Source organism: Malaya genurostris, chromosome 3 (assembly GCF_030247185.1).
Source record: "Malaya genurostris strain Urasoe2022 chromosome 3, Malgen_1.1, whole genome shotgun sequence".
In the NCBI taxonomy this organism is placed as follows: Eukaryota; Metazoa; Arthropoda; class Insecta; order Diptera; family Culicidae; genus Malaya; species Malaya genurostris.
In genome coordinates this window covers 147396610-147414448 of record NC_080572.1, presented here as the reverse complement: position 1 = coordinate 147414448, position 17839 = coordinate 147396610, and the positions used below count along the sequence as shown (strand labels likewise).

The window sequence follows — 17839 nt, the reverse complement described above, 5'->3', positions numbered from 1 at the left end:
TGCTCATCAAAAATACAAACACTTCAAGAACGCCGCGACCTTGTAATGCTTTATTTTACCAGCGACATTATTTCTCAACGCATCACCTTCTTTATTATCGCAATTAAATTTTTGTATACCTAGCCGTCAATTACGAACCATGAAATTATTTTTAGAAATAAACACTAGAACAAATTATGCAAAATATAGCCACGAATAATCTGCCACTACTATCAATATTGCGAACTTCTTGATCTTTTTATGTCCAAAAATAAAATGAAATCCCAGCATAGTCGTAGAAATAATGCGTAGTATCTAAGTAAACATTGTAAACCATTTATATGTAGGGGAAGGTGTTCGGTTGCCGGCGCTCCACCGTAACTTTTGGCAGGAAGCAGATAGGGTCATTCCGACAAATATATTTTTGCAAGTTTTTTTCTGTGCCGATTATCGAAGCAAACAGACGCTTGTACTTTTTGCTGCGCTCAAAACAAATTTTAATTACGTGAGAATCAACACATCAGCAAGTTTTTTCTGACTTTTTTTAATGTGGAACACATTTTTGTTTTCTATACAGCGGTGCAAACTAGAAACTCAAGAAAAATACACGTAGAAATGTGGTCAGGTTTTGAACATTTACAGCTCAGTCAATTTTGTATCAATTATTAATATTATGTCACCGTTTGATTGAAAATATTTCTACGTATTGATTTGAATGTTCATAGCCATGTATTTTTAATTTTATATCATTGAAATGTTGATTAATAGCTAGCAGTGTCCTATTTTGGCTGCAAAAAATCTCCGGCATACCGGATTTCCCTGCCATAGTCGACGGTTTTGAAGGAGTAAGCGATATATCAAAGGGAAAGCAGCGCTCTGATTGGCCAATCGAAGCAAAAGCAAAGTTGTTGGAAGCACGCGAATCTACAAATAGAAGCGAAATTATAGCTAACGTTTCAGTCTTATGCCTAGCTTGCTAGAGGTAGGTTGTTGCTACACAGCAAGACAAAAAGTGCCATAAACGATTTGAAGCTTTTATTGGTATGCTCTGATCTTGTGTCATGCAAGATTGGATGAAATCCCATGTTATGTCGTTTCACCTGAGAAATTGACAACTAATCCAGAGTAAATTTTGAGTGCATAAGACTAATTTCTAATTTATATAAGATGAACTCGATTGATAATGAGAAATATTTTATCGCTTCAACCGAAATCGCAAAATGGTAGTAATGGTAGAGAAACGCTGTAAAAATAACTGCTTGCATACAAAACTTGAACACAAGCTTGGTGAAGAGAAGCTTAAATATCGATATCCGTATCGCAAGCATGTACAAACATTTAATTGTATACATTTAGGCTATTGATGTAATTTCGTCGGCTACGAAACAAATACAAATTACAATAAATAGAGTCTATATTCTGGGTTCGCGTGTTCGGTGTTGATTCCTCATAAGGATCAATCTAAGCTTGTGCATTTGCGGATTCAAAAGTGTGACGATTAATTGAAAATGTCAATCATTGGAAATTGTGGTTGCCTTGTGCCACATCCACGGCTCGAACAACCCCATGGGGCTGATCCTTGTAGTTTTTGTATCATAAATTGAAGGGCATCAATCGAAAAGGTGAGTTGATTGAATAGTTATGAAGTGAAATCGATCAGTTTTGTGATTTACTACCGGATGCTATCAAAATTTTCGCTACCAAAGTTTTTTTGTAACTTCCAAAATGTCTACCGATTTCAATTATTGGTATCCCAAGGTGTTCAGTTATCGACACCCCATTTTTTGACAAATCGTGAAGAATTGTCAGTGATATGCAGAGATGATAAAATATGCAAAGGCTGTAGCAGGATAAACATGCGATATCTGCCCCCAAAAATAATTCATATTGTAATACCACATTCGAAAGGTCATACACACTTAAAACAATCTTGAGCTCGGCATAATAAAATGCCGAAACTGATCAGCAAGACGTAAATTTGCTGATTGCTCAGTAATCAATACGCATGTTTCTGAACTTCGTAAAATGCATTCACTGATATTTCGGTAAAATGCTTCACTTTGCCGAAATTTGGCATAATTGCTTGCTGAATTTATCAGTAAACAACAGATATGCCGACATCAGCAGAGACGTTTGCCGAGATTTCGGAATATGCGCTAGCTGTTGCCGAGATTCAGCACGACAGCTGTCATTTATTGCCGCGTTACATTTTCGCTTCGAATTGTGCGATTATTTTCTGATGAAATTCTCGAGTGAAAAAATGGATAATCTTCGAAGAAGCGTGGAACCACTTACAAGTAAAAATATTGAATAAATATAGTGACATGTTTCGCTCTATAAAAAGCGACTTTATCAGAGCACTCGCGATTATAAGGGAAAAGCACCCACAACGGGGCTCAAAACGTCCTCGAGACAAAACTTTGGAGGATATGCGAAAAAATAACCCAATGCATGGAATAATTCAATAGATCAAAGTAAGTTTATTTTTTGGACAATACCGTATATGCATCATTAAATATTGAACATTTTTGTAAGTCAGAAATCAATATATATTTTTATTTTCATATTTCCAGCTCGACTCAAGGTGGTCGCATCTGGAAACGCCGCTTTTTTTATGCTACATGTTTTCAGGTAGAGGCTTTAAGCACAACTGGCCACAAATTTGCAAGCCTCCTTTAAGTGTTAATAAAATGAATTTTTGATCCTGAATGGCGTGTTTATAATGTTGAGAAATTACAAATAAAATTAATTGACTAGATTTATAATTACTGATGATTCGTTAATTTATTTTTTCATTTTTTCGTTTTATTGGATTGCCGAATATTCAGTGAACGTTTCACTGAGCAAACAGTAAATCTTATGCTGACGATTTCGGCAATAATTGACGTTTGTCAAATTTGAGGGTGCCGAGACGCTCAGTAATTTTATATTGGCCGAGATGATTGCTGATTACTCGGCTGTGCGAATCTCGGCATAATAACAGTCGACCATGCGTTCTCATCAAGTTCTGTTAGAAGGAAACGCATGGTGCTTTGTTATAGTAGTTTAAGACACTTTCTCAAACTATCTATGCAACTTTGACTTGAACTTATAATTACGCGATGTAGACATCAGTTTCCTGAACACACAACAATGTACACTAGCGATTGATACATAATACATCATTTGTAACAGGAGAAAGAAAAGCTATCATTCAGTTTTCCAAGGTAACCTAAAAATCAAAGTGGATTATCAGTTGTCAAGAGTTTGGTGAAACCGCGTTTCTCCACCATCTCGATGTCAACTAATTAGATCTTTGTCGTATTTAGTCATTCGTTCCCATACCCCCTTTTTTCACTCCGTTTTCCACAAAATTATTTCTCCATGTTTCTTTCAATCTCTTAGGCAACATCACCATCATCGTCCACGGAAAACTGCTCCAATCGATTACCAACATGCGGGCCACCCGCCGGATATCCGCGGCCTGGGGGTGTTTCTCGCGGACCCATTGATACGTAGAATCGTCATCTGGAAGACACTCGTATTATATTCAATCCACCGACCATTGCCGATCGCCAGCTGCAGGCTGAATCTGCCGGAATCGACCATTCCTACCGGAACACGTCACTACCCTAATGATAATACCCTAGTTTTAAGTTAGTCGTTAATCAAGATTAGAAAATACCCTCGGCATCTTAGAGCTTTAGCAGTGTGCCTTTAAATATATTATTATTGAATACAAAAAAAAGAGTTTGGTGAAACATTACCTGGAGGCGGAAACTCGAATGATGAAAACTGTGCCCGTAGATTTTTCAAAGAATATAAAACAGTAGTTCAAATCACCGAGTTAAATGAAAATATACTCGAACGGTTTTGTATAATCTTAACGTTGATAAACAGCAAAGTGGAGATTTCGGTTCAGCTTTCCCGGAGTTTGCTGAACAAACAAGAATTTGTTTTGTGAAGCTGTTTTCACAAACTTAGGTTCAAATGAAAGGTCCTGTGGTCCCATACGTACTTCCTGAATTTCATGCAGATCCGACTTCCGGATTCGGAAATATAGGGTAAAGTGGGTTAAAAACCCAAGTAACAATTTATGTTACGCTAGCTTGTTTGTGACTAGTTTGCAACCAGATATTTGAGTGATTGTTACTAACATCTAACCACTTGCATGACTCAAAAAGCGCAGTTTCTACTAGTTGTTAAATCGGCTAAAAATAAGTTGTCGTTACGTTGTAATGCCATACTGAAATAACTTATCTTTTCATAACTTGAAATTACTTGTTTTGTTTATTTATTTGTTTGTTTATTTATTTGTTTTGTTTTGAATCATCGGACATTGCAGTCTAAATGATTTGAGTGGGAAAAAGCCCATTTGAGTTTACCAACACATCCAATGGCATAGTTCTCAAACAGGCATAAAAACCACTATCTTTTCAACTATACTAAAAATAATGACATAATACACAGAACACTAATATAATTGTCGTTGATTAAAAGCAGAATACATACAAAAATTAAATAAAATAAAATATATCACAGAAGTTGTAGTTTGCGTATGATGGATGCAAATTTTTTTGATGAGTCGCCAAACTCGAAGACACTATCTACTTGTGAAAAAGTGCGTATCATAGAAGTAACTGGCTCGTGATATCCAAAACTTGTGCGATGAAATCTTGTCGATAGTAACGATACATCGCGAGTTCTCCTAGAGGTTCGTAGATCTATACGGGATAGCAGTTCGGGTACATCAATTTCACCATTAAGGATTTTCACTACTGTTACGGCTTGTTGTATACGACGACGACGTTCTAATGATTCAAGGTTTAGTAGCTGACAACGATCTTTGTATGGTGGAAGGTTCTGCGGATCACGCCATGGTAGATTCTTGAGCGCTAATCGTATGAACCTTTTCTGAATTCTTTCAAGTTTCAAGCTCCAAGTTAGCTGATGTGGATTCCAAACTGGCGATGCAAACTCAAGTATTGGCCTGACTAAAGAGCAATAAAGTGATTTCAAGCAATATGGGTCAGTAAAGTCGCGGGATATTTTTGAAATGAATCCCAGTTGCCTATACGCTTTTTTAGTTATGTTAGCTATATGAGAGTTAAAATTCAGTTTGTGGTCAAAAATAACGCCGAGATCGCTGATTTCACTGACTCTATGTAGGTTTATACCATCAATGCTGTAACTGAAGATGATCGGATTGCTCTTCCTATGAAATGTCATTACGGAAGCGATGCTAATGATCAGCAGATTGGAGCGACACCACTCCACGAAACTATTTAATACGGTTTGTAATCGATAGCAGTCTTCAATCGACTTTACTACTAGATAGAGCTTGAGATCGTCAGCATATATAAGCTTGCATCCAGCACCCAAAACCGTAGCCACATCATTGAAAAAGAGAGTAAACAGCAGGGGACCCAGATTACTACCTTGTGGCACACCTGATCTATTGGTGAATGCGGACGATTCACAAGAACCTAGTTTAACACGTATAATTCTTTGAGTGAGGTAAGATCGTAGCCAAATAGTTAGCTGGTGTGTGGCGCCAAGTAAACTGAGCTTACGAAGAAGAACTTCGTGATCGATACGATCGAAGGCTGCTTTCAAATCAGTATATATAACGTCGACCTGTGCTTTCTCTTCTATATGGTTAATGCAAGTTGACGCAAATTGCAGTAGATTAGTTGAAACGGATCGGCCTGGCATAAATCCATGCTGGTCAGGTGAAATGTGACTAGTGGTTTGGCGGAGAATAAACTGGTAGACGATAATTTCGAATAATTTACTTCCGGCTGAAAGATTTGCAATTCCACGGTACTGCTGGACATTTCGTCGGTCTCCATTTTTGAACACTGGAAACATGTAAGATTGTTTCCAAACTTCAGGAAACCTTGCCTCACTAAACGATCGATTGAAAATTTAAGATAGAGGTTCAGCTAAAGCGACAGCACAGCGGCAGTACACAACAGCCGGAATTCCATCTGGACCAGGAGAGAACGAGCTTTTAAGTTTTTTGATAGCATTAAGTACCATATCCGGTGACACATAAAAGGTACTCAAATCAGCAACATTATGCGGTACAGTAGCTAAGGCAGAAGTCAACTCAGACTCGGTTGCAGAGCAGGAAGCGATAACAGAGGCAAAGTGATTCGCAAACAATTCACAAGCGGTCGCAGTTGAAGATGCAGTCACATCTTCAAAGTAGACATTAGGAGGTATTTTTGATGTTTTCCGTTTAGAGTTAACGTAATTCCAAAAGCCTTTAGGATTATGTCGCAAGCCTGCATGAACTCGCAGAACATAAGATCTGTAAAGGACAGCGTTAAGGTTCCGATAAGCAGTGCTGGCGGCATGAAAATCATGGGCAGTAACAGTCGAACGTCTACGGCGAAGTTTGCGCTGGCATGCATTTCGTTTTCGGCGCAATGAACGCAAAAGTGGCGTACTCCAAGGCGGGGAGATCGGTCTACGTGTGACAGGAAGATTAGCTCCAAGCCAGTCTTGTAAAATACTACAAAACATAAGTGCCATTGTATCAGCGTTAGATGATCCTAATGATGATTGCCAATCAAGGCTGAATAAATACTCTGCCAACTTTGAATAATCAATTTTGCGGTAGTTCAGCGGCTGGACTTCACTAACTCCAACACTTAATGAGGGTGCTGCAGTAGGTTGTTGGAACGAAATAACCAATGGAGGGTGGTGAGCATCAATGGGTAGAAGTGGAGCAGCTGATTCCTCAATACATAGTTCCTGTTCATCAGAACCGAAAACCAAATCGAGCACACGCCCTAGGTGATTAGTATGTAGATTGAACTGCTTTAGATTTAAGAAATCCATTCCATCTAACAAGAAAGAACTGGCAGGCGATAGCTGAGATATGTTGTCAGGAAGGATGTTATCATCATCAGATATCCAAATTAACCGTGGTTGATTGTAATCTCCGCAGACCAAAACCATGTCGTCAGTAGAGCCACTGTCGCATTCCTCTTGGACTGATGCAATATGAGAGTCAACAGTAGGAACATCTCTACTTTTATCCGGTGGAATATATATTGCACAAAGTAGCAATTTCCGGCTTCCAATACAAACCGAGACACAAACCTGTTCTAAAGTTGACTCATGAGTTACATGTACACGTATACTAGTGAAGCGATCCGATACAGCAATTAGAACTCCTCCAAAGCTAGATTTAAGGCTGTTATTTTCGTTCCGGTCACAGCGGAATACGTTAAATGAGCTGCCAAATAGCTGTATAGACTCATTTTCATTTTCAAGTAAACTAGTTAAAACTTAGTCACCATCGACATTATAAACATTGAATGAATCCAGAATACTTTTCTATCATCAATAAAAAACCAGAAGAGTACTTTAAATCACAAACTTGACACAAGGTACAAAATTCACAACGATTTTAAAACTGTCGAGCGGAATTCAATTTTACTCAACTGTTTTTTTATGCGCCTTCAAATCAAAATCAAAAAATGACTATACTGCCTTTCACTATTTTCGGCAAAAAGTAGTTTTGAATAAAGTAATATCCTGGTTTTATTTATGTTTCATACACTTCTTGAGACTCCATATTGTGTTCGCCATACCCAAGTAACAATTTTTGTTACGCTAGCTTGTTTGTGACTAGTTTGCAACCAGATATTTGAGTGATTGTTACTAACATCTAACCACTTGCATGACTCAAAAAGCGCAGTTTCTACTAGTTGTTAAATCGGCTAAAAATAAGTTGTCGTTACGTTGTAATGCCATACTGAAATAACTTATTTTTTCATAACTTGAAAATTACTTGTTTTCAAGTAAACTAGTTAAAACTTAGTCACCATCGACTTTATAAACATTGAATGAATCCAGAATACTTTTCTATCATCAATAAAAAAGCAGAAGATTACTTTAAATCACAAACTTGACACAAGGTACAAATTTCACTACGATTTTAAAACTGTCGAGTGGAATTCAATTTTACTTAACTGTTTTTTTATGCGCCTTCAATCAAAATCTGTTTATAATGATATAAAAAAAAAACAAAAAAATAACCCTATGTTCAGAATGCTCAAAATTATTTCAAGTAGCGTGATTTCTCATCATTTTAAATTCATATATCATGATAATTATAATATTATCACTATCGATGTTCAATCCCTATATTATTTTCTTCGTGTTTATGACAGTGCATAGAACAAAAATGATTATTCTGCCTTTCACTATTTTCGGCAAAAAGTAGTTTTGAATAAAGTAATATCCTGGTTTTATTTATTTTTCATACACTTCTTGAGACTCCATATTCTGTTCGCCATATTCAAGCCAACAAAGGTTGTTTTGTTTGCATTTTCGTTATCATAACGTTGGGAAAACCTACCGATAACTATCTGAATCAATGACGAAATTATATGTTATAATCTTATAATATCTATGTTATTGCTATATCAATTCACAGTAAGGATTCACATATACGCTAACGTATTTATAATGGTTTCGCAACGGAAAATAAACCTTTTTTCAACTAGTAGCTAAAAGCATAGCTGTGATTAAAGATATGTTAGAATCAAGTAACAATAACTTACAAATGATAGTTGGTTCAATGTTTACGTTATAAAGAAACACTGCTGTCACCTTGTTTTAAACAGTATAACATAAAAAACATGTTCGTGCTCTTGTTGCAACACAGTTGGGTTAAGTGGTATCAAAACTAGTTACGGGTTGCTACAATTGAAATCAAATTAACTTATTTTCAACTAGTAGCTAGAAGCATTATTGTGATTAAAGATATGTTTGGATCAAGTAACGATAGCTTATAAATTATATATAATTCAACATGACATAAAGATGTTAGGATTGGAAACCTAAATAACTATTTCGTAACTAGTTATGTTATGATGAAACATTGCTGTCACCATGTTTTAACCAGTATAACATAAAAAACATATTCGTACTCTTGTTGCAATGTAGTTTGGACTTTGTCATATCAGATTGCTACTTGGGAATTTTATACCATAACTGAAAATGGGGAAAACCTTAAAAAATTTCTAAATCGACTAAATGGGGGGTGGGAAGCAGATCAAAGCCCAATTCGTTCAATTTCGCCAATGTTTTCATCGACTTGTGGCAGGCTTTTTTTGTTCCATCGAAAGCAATCGCGGCACCCACTTGGAAAAAACCTTTTTCATGCTCAATACACTTCCATATGATATCTGTGTCATCTCAGCAATCTCACGGAGTTCACTTTACGATCTTTCATTATAATTTTTGTCACTTAACTCACATTTTCCGGTGTAACGGCTTCCTCAGGTCGACCCGAGCGTTCCGCGTCATTTGTGTCGGTACGACCACGTTTAAACTCGGCGAACCACCGACAAATCGTTGCTTTTGATGGACAAGAGTCCGGATAACATTTTTTCAATCCATTGTTTCGCTTGCACGGTGTTTTTACTTATTAAAAAACAATGTTTGATCAAAACACGAAACTCGTTTTTTTTTTCATTTTTTAAACAAACTACAAAACGACTTTACTCCAACCTCGATAACTCAGCTGTTTCTGGTTGGATCGACTTAAAATTTTGACCCGTTTCAAGCAAAGGTTAGTACTCTAGAAAGACGTGGTTACTGGTTTACTACGAGCGCCATCTCTGCTTTAGTCTCGGGACTTATTGATCCATTTGTTATTATTTATGATATGATATGAGAAAGGCATCATTACACCACTAGGTGGATTAAAACAGGATTTTTAAATTGTGTTCAAACATTGTGTTTTTTCACTGTAACGCATTTATTAGCTGTATATATTAAAATAAGGTATTGCTCCCTTCTAGCGTGTTAAAACTAATTCAGCTGCATAATCGGGAGATGGAGTACAATTGGTTGTTAATCTATTCGATAATGCTATTACAGGATCAGAGGTTAAAAGCAATCGTTTGAATACATCCTCTAGATTCACTAAACGATTGAATTTCCGCGAATGGAGCTCCCTATACTTGCGAATTGTTTTATTTCGACTCTCTTGTGCTTCCTCGCTCTACATACCAATAGGAAGCAAAGCATATTTTATAATTGCAGTCCCATGCACCAAAAGTTTATACACGGTTGGCGACAGTGCATACCATCAATATGTTTTTTGAGAGTATCTGTCACATTTGACCTTGAAAACAGAACATATTTTCAGACCTAAATTCCGCACGGTAATACCTATCCAACAAGCCATAGATTGTTAAAATCCGTCCGTTTTTAACGGACATATCGGACAGTCGTATGCTTCCAAACAAGGTTCCTGAATTATGTTTGTTCCGAGTACTACTACGGAACTACAGGATGATATGTGAAACGAAAATTAAAACTGTGTTACTCATTTTTATCGTAAATGGCTGAACCGATCTAAGATTCAAATGAAACTAAGAATCATCTAAGATTCAAATGAAAGGCTCTTTGAAACATCTTGTTTTTCAGTCAGATCGAACATCCGGTTTCGGAGATACAGGGTGATTAGTATAAAAATGTCTATTTCACATAAATTAATCAGGTTTATCGGGTTAACAGATTTGGCTAGTCGATAACCAAATAAACTTTTACTTTAATTTTTGGTTGTATTTAGTTTTCGTTTCGGAAGGCACCCAAAAATTTAATTCGCACTAGGATTTCTCAAAGATGTATACATCGATTTTCAAACATTTTGAAACAAATGTAATTGATTCTATGATTGATTGATCTATGAAGAGGGCTTGGCGACTAGATTTTACGGATACCTACCAACAATTGAAACTCCAATTGATTCGGAATATGTTGTCGACGAGACAAACTCACTCATAGTTGCAGCATATGAAGAGGCTCGTCCACTTAGGATTGTGCAAGCTACTAGAGAAACTCTTTGGTGAAATGCTGAACTTGCTAGACCAAGGAAACTATGCAGAAGAGCTTGGAACCACCGACGCAAAGATGGGTCGGAGGCATTCGTGTCGGCTCGAAGGGCTTACAAAAATGCTCTTCGATTGTGTGAGCGAAGTGGTTGGAAAAGCCTTTTGCACAAATGTCTCTAGTCACAACGAGGCTAGCAGATTAAATAAGTTACTTTCGAAGTCTAAGGACTTCAATGTCAGTTTCTTAAGAACTTCACATGGTGAACACTTGTCTAATGAAGGTGATGTACTTCACTATCTTTTTAACACTCACTTTCCAGGATGTATGGATCCATCACCGACAGCTCTTCCCGAGACTTTTTCAGGTAGTTACGATTCTTTGGCTCTTGCTCGAAGCGTTGTGACGATTGAATCGGTCAAATGGGCAGTTGAGAGTTCTGCTCCCTACAAGTCTCCTGGAAAGGATGGAGTTTTCCCAGTGTTACTGTAGAAAGGGTATGAACATTTCAAACATGTTTTGAAGAAAATACTTACTTTTAGTCTTGCGACAGGATATATTCCAAGAGCCTGTCAGGAAATAATTGTCAAATTTATTCCCAAAGGCGGTCGCGACACTTATGAGGAAGCGAAGAGTTTCAGGCCTATCAGTCTTAGCTCATTTCTTCTTAAAACAGTGGAACGCATAGTCGATCACTATATCAGGAATGTTAGTCTGGGCGTGCATCCGCTACATGAAGTGCAACATGCTACCCAGCGTGGAAAGTCCATTACAACCCTGTTACATGATGTTGTGTACAAGATTGAAAAAGTTTTCTCACAAAAGCAATCTTGCTTGGGAGTTTTCCTAAATATTGAAGGTGCATTTGATAACATGAATTGAAACAATTCTAGAAGCAGCCCGTAATCATGGCATACCTTCAAGTATCACAAATTGGATACACGCAATGCTTAGCAACTGACTTCTTTGCTCATCGCTTCGGCAAGCAGAGATTAGAAAGCTGAGTGTCTGTGGGTGTCATCAAGGTGGTGTACTATCCCCACTATTATGGAACCTAGTCGCTGATGGTTTGTTAACGAAACTTAATAACCTTGGATTTCCGACTTATGGTTTTGCCGACGACTATCATATATTGCTGACCGGTATAAGCATTAATACTCTCTTTGATTTAATGCAGCCAGCCATGCGATCTGTTGAGCAATGGTGTTGTCAGGTTGGATTATCTGTAAATCCAGGCAAAACATTAATGGTGCTCTTCACTCATCGTTGGATAATCACAGGAGCTCGTCCGTCACAGTTCTTCGGTTCAGAGGTCACTGTGGTCGATCGGGTTAAATACGTCGGGGTTATTCTTGATTCAAAACTAAATTGGTCTGCTCACATTGACTTCAGGTTTAAAAGAGATTGCATGGCTTTCGGCCAATGCAGACGAGCTTTTGGAAAATCATGGGGACTCAAACCCAGATACATTCATTGGATCTACACAACTATTGTTCGACCAATTTAAGCATATGGATGTCTTGTATGGTGGCAGAAAGGAGAAGTCGCGACAGTTCAGTCAAAGCTAAATCATCTCCAAAGGATGGTCCTAATGGCGATGACAGGAGCATTCACGACAACTCCTACTGCTGCTCTAGAGGCGCTACTGTGCATTAAACCACTACATGTGTTCCTAAAACAAAAAACATTATCTTATGCATACCGCCTTAAGGTTACAGTGCTTTGGAACAGTAACCCATTAGACTATGCACCCAGCCACACTTGCTTGTGGTCTCAAATGGTTACGTGGGATGAATATTTACTCGCTCCTAGTGAACTAACTCTCACATGTAGTTTTCCTTTCAAAACAGTCAATGTGAGCTATCCTCTTCGTAAGGAATGGTTGTCTGGTTGTCTAGAACGACAACTTGATGAACACATAGTTTGTTATACGGACGGTTCTCTGTTGAATGGTCGTGCTGGTGCTGGTGTCTACTGTCGTGAAATGAGGCTAGAGCAGTCTCATTCACTTGGTAGATACTGTACTGTGTTCCAAGCAGAAAGCTACACGATTCCGTGTGGAATACAATCGGCACTTCAGCAGAGGATCTGTGGTAAACGAATTTATTTTTGTTCCGACAGTCAGGCAGCCTTAAAAGCACTCAGGTCGAATGCATAACGGTCGAATCTAGTGATCGCATGTCGAACTCAAATTTAAGACCTCAGTATTTCAAATGCAGTTACTTCTTATGGTTACCCGGCCATTCTGGTATTACTGGAAATAAATGGGCTGATGAGTTGGCTATAGCTGGTGCAACGAATGATTTCGTTGGTCCTGAACCAGCTTTACCACTTTCAACTAGTTGGATAATGCACAAGATTCGTTCTTGAGCTGCATCTAAACATGCCAGTTACTGGCGCAGCTTGCAAGCTTGCGCTCAGACAAAATAATTTTATTAGATTTAAATCTGAAAATATCAAAGTGTCTACTGCACTTTTCCAAGCATCATTGCAGTATTCTGGTCAGAGCTCTGACTGGACATTGCAAACTCGATTATCATATGACTACTATTCAACGTGCTGAGTATTATTCGTGTGATTTATGTGAATGCGATTATGGTACTTCATATCATCTGATATGTAACTGTCCAGCATTGACGCAAGCACGTATCCGGGTTTTTGGTTCTCCATACATGGTTGAGTCTGTGTATGCGGAGCTAAAATTAAAGGATGTTCTCTCGTTTCTCACCCAATGTGGTAAAGAGCTATAGTCAGAAGGGTTCATCGTTCTTCCTGGAGTGAATGATTCCTTTCTGTATTCACCTTAAATAGGGTTTAGCAGATTGTTTGGCATCTTTCCCATTCTCCTAGTCCAACCCTTAACATTTCCTTTCAATCCCTCTCTCTTATATATCGGGAAACTGATGCTAAAAACAAATTGATGGCAAGGCACAAATCTCCAGATATCAAGGGAAACGTGCCATTTGAGCCAACTTGTTCTGATTCCTGATTATTCTTTTAATGAGGGTTGCGGCATTTCCTTTCAATTTTGTATGTATAACACTTGTTAAATTGTATTGCATCAAATTTCGGAAATTGATAGGCACTACCGCCTACGATGTTATTTTTGATCACCATTGTCAATGTGACTTTATTTCGCGACGAAATTTACCGTTTTTACTAGTAACAATATCTTCATTTTCATACTCTTGTATCTTTGTAAAGCCTCTGATGTACATTACTGTTGTATGTCTTTAAAGAGCAGCACTTTTAACATTTACAGAAATGTTTCGAACACGCGGTGCGTTTCTAATTGTTATGTTCTCACCACCCACAACAGCTAGTGGTACCAACGGAAGAGCAGCTTGGCGCGGTGACTCGTAGAGACTGCTGAAGGAATATAAGGTTCGTCGTGAGTAGCACTGCTGCTACCGTACTAGGCACGAGGCTATCGACTCGAAGAAATGACTGGTATGACACAAATGTCAGCAGTTGGTCGAAGAGAAGAATGCAGTCAGGACGAGGATGCTACAACACCGCACGAAATTTAACGAGGAACGATACAGACTGGCGCGAAACAGACAGAACACGGTTTTCCGGAGAAAAAAGCGCCATTGGAAGACCAAGATCGCGAAGCGATGGAACAGCTGTACCGCGCACACGGAAGTTATATGAGAAGGTGAACCGCTCACGTAGAGGCTACACGCCACAGGCCGACATATGTTATGACGAATATGACATATGTAAACCAAATGATGGCAGCATTTTCCAGTTGAAAACAATTCCATAATTATATTGATTTAAACTACTTAAAACAATAAATGCTGGAAAAACCTAACAACCATATACCATTCGAATCAGTTCGTCGAGATCGGCAAATGCGTGTGTGACAAATAATTTCACACAATTTTTTTCGGAGATGACTCAACCGTTTTCTACAAACTCAGATTCATATGAAAAGTCGTATGCTCCTAAACAATGTTCCTGAATTATGTTTGGATTCGATTTCTGGTTCCGGAACTACAGGATGATATGTGAAACGAAATAAAATTGTGGATTTGGATAGTCGATAATCAAATAAACTTATTTTAGTTTTAGTGGTATTCAGTTTTCGATTCGGATTTAATTCGCAATACGATTTCTCTAAGATTCATTCATTGATTTTCAACCATTTTGAAACAAATGTAAACTAAACAGCTACTCAGGTGAATTTATTTGACTTCCGTAATTCCTATTCTGGAATTACAGGATGATGAATTTTTTAAATTTAAACCGGTATAGAAAATGACAATCCCGAAAAGCTTAAAAGTTGGACACAAAACTATTGCAATTTATTCGTCATATGGCCATACGAATCGGTTTGGGTTATGCTGGTTCCTGAATACCGGCCCTGGAAGTACCTAAAATTACCGTAAACCCTAAGTGGAACTTACTCCGACATATCATGGAATGTTCAATCGATTGTCACAGTTTTAGATTCAAATTCGATCCGATTTGCAGTTTCGATATTACAGAGTAATGAGTAAATAAAATCTCAAATTGCCGCTTAATTCGACGGTCATTAAAATAATGTCATGAGAACTGAAACACCGAAGAATATTTATGCAAAAAACACATGCGGATTGATAAAAAAAGGTATCATCGCACTGCTAGGTGGATTAAGCACGTTTTTTTAGAACCATTAACATATTCACAAAGAACTTTTTTTTTATTTTACGGTCCTTTTTTCAACCAGTTGGAGTTCTCAGTAATTGTAGGATGTTTCTATTAATTTACTGTATAAAATTCATAGCACCACTCATCAGAATTAGACATAAGCGCACATTAACATATAGTTGATAACAGTTAAGAATACATTTATTAATAACCTGGGCTGGAAAAGCAAGATTAAAAACCTATTTTAATCCACCTTTCTCATATTACTCATTACATCATAAATATAATTGTGAAATTCTCAAAAACAACTGTTTATTGAATAGAAATAGGATAATTTGTATGAACTTCAATTCAAATCAAGATTTGTGAAAATCGGCTCAAGCATCGCAGAGAAATCGAAGTAAATTTAGTTTTAGGAGTTTTTCTTCTCCACTTTCGGTGCTCTCGGAACAGGTAAAGAGGGGACCAGTAGTGCCGAATTAAGTTTTCATACCCACAAACTAACAAGCTCTGCAAACTAGAAGAATTTATCAGACAGTTTTATGGGATTTGTACCTGTTTTTAACCATCGTTCGTGGAAAAATACTAATAAAATTGGTAATTTTCCACTTATCACGCTTTAGTTCCGGAACCATAAGTCGAATCCAGATAAAATGTTCTACAAATTTTTAGGATATTATAAGACCTTACATTTTAATCTTAGTTTGCGAATATCGGTTGAGTTGTTCCAGAGATAATTGAGTGTATACTTTTACTCAGATTATCACATATTACCATATAACTCCGGAACCGGAAGTCACATTCAAATGAAATTCAATAGCAAACTATGAGACCATAATTCCTTTTATTTGAATCTTAGTTTGTGAAAATCGGTTTAGCCATCTCTGAAAAAAGTGAGTGCATATTTTTTTCACTTTTTTGGTACATATCATCCTTTATCTCCGGAACCGGAAGTCGAATCGGAATGAAATTCGATAGCAGGCTATGGGACTATGAGACCTTTCATTTGAATCTTTGTTTGTGAAAATCGGTTCAGCCATCTCTGAGAAAAGTGAGTGCATATTTTTGTTACATACACACACATACACACACGGACACATACACACATACACAGACATTTGCTCAGTTCGTCGAGCTGAGTCGAATGGTATATAACATTCGGCCCTCCGGGCCTCGGTTAAAAAGTCGATTTTCGCAGAGATTGCATAGCCTTTCTATATGAGAAAGGCAAAAATAAATAAATAAATATATAAAGAAAGAAATGAATAAATAAATAAATAAATACAAATAAATAAATTTAAAAAAATAATAAATAAATCAATAAATAAACCTATTTGTAGCTCATTGGAGTACATTGCATATAAGAAGATTCTCGATACCGATACAATCCATCACCACAACGAAACGAAAATTATTGTCGAGGTTTTGAACAGGCGAGTTTTGAACGCAATTATCGATGCTATCGGGGCAAAATTATCGGTCGTATCGATCTGTCTGTATCGACAAATTCGGGTTAACTTACCATGCTTTGGAACAGGTGCAGTAAAAATTAGGCAGGCCATGAACCAAGCTGAAGGTATTTTACACAAATAAATTATAAAAACTGCCCTCAACTGCCATTTTCCATTATGTCCCATAATTTTCGTTAATAAATCCGACATGGTCAATGTACGTGGTAATCTACGAAAGAAAGAAAAACACACAGGATTGTATTTAAGAAATGATAAAGCACAATTAAATTAAAAATTAAACAATTCAAGTTATTTAGAAGATCATATTCGATTGATACATATGCAAACTTAATATAAACAGTGTATCAATTGAAGAGGAGATTTCATTTATTTTGATCGAAAAATTTTGAATCAGTAACTGTGTATTAGTACACTCAGTAATAGTGTAATTACTGTGCAATTACTAGAAAGTGTCGGTAAATACTATGGTATCAATACAAGGAAGAAAAACATGGGAAATAGTACGCACAAAATATTTTGTTACTTCCATTGATTTTTACGTTCGCATATTAAGAACCACTAGATATGCAGCCAAATGTTCATATTGTATGTTATGAATACATGAATGAATGTTGTCATAGTTACAACACATGGAGCGATCAGTCGCTAGTTTCACCTGCTGCAACTAATAATTAAACTGGAACTGGTGGTGAACCGAGTTCATCGAGGAATCCTATTCATATGATATATGTAAAATCGAAGATTACATTATCTTGAGTTTATCTTTGATACTATCTGGTATTGCATCAAATAATTTGAATGTATGAGTCTGTGCAACTCATTTGAACTAAACCAAGGAGGCCGCTTTAAGATAACTTTCAGAATTTCATTCTGAATCTTTTGCAGCGTTTTACTCCTGGTGGGACAACAAC

At 37.2% G+C, this 17839-nt stretch overlaps 1 protein-coding gene across 1 annotated transcript in view; it reads right to left on the bottom strand.

Moving 5' to 3' along the window:
• The window catches only part of LOC131438546 (solute carrier family 22 member 21), a 640450-nt gene extending 623320 nt beyond the window's left edge, over positions 1-17130 (bottom strand). Inside the window, exon 1 of the mRNA XM_058608646.1 lies at positions 16979-17130. Within this exon, the coding sequence (XP_058464629.1) occupies positions 16979-17117 (139 nt within the window). The 5' untranslated portion in view covers positions 17118-17130. The remainder of the gene's footprint in view (positions 1-16978) is intronic.
• Between the last annotated feature and the right edge of the window lie 709 nt (positions 17131-17839).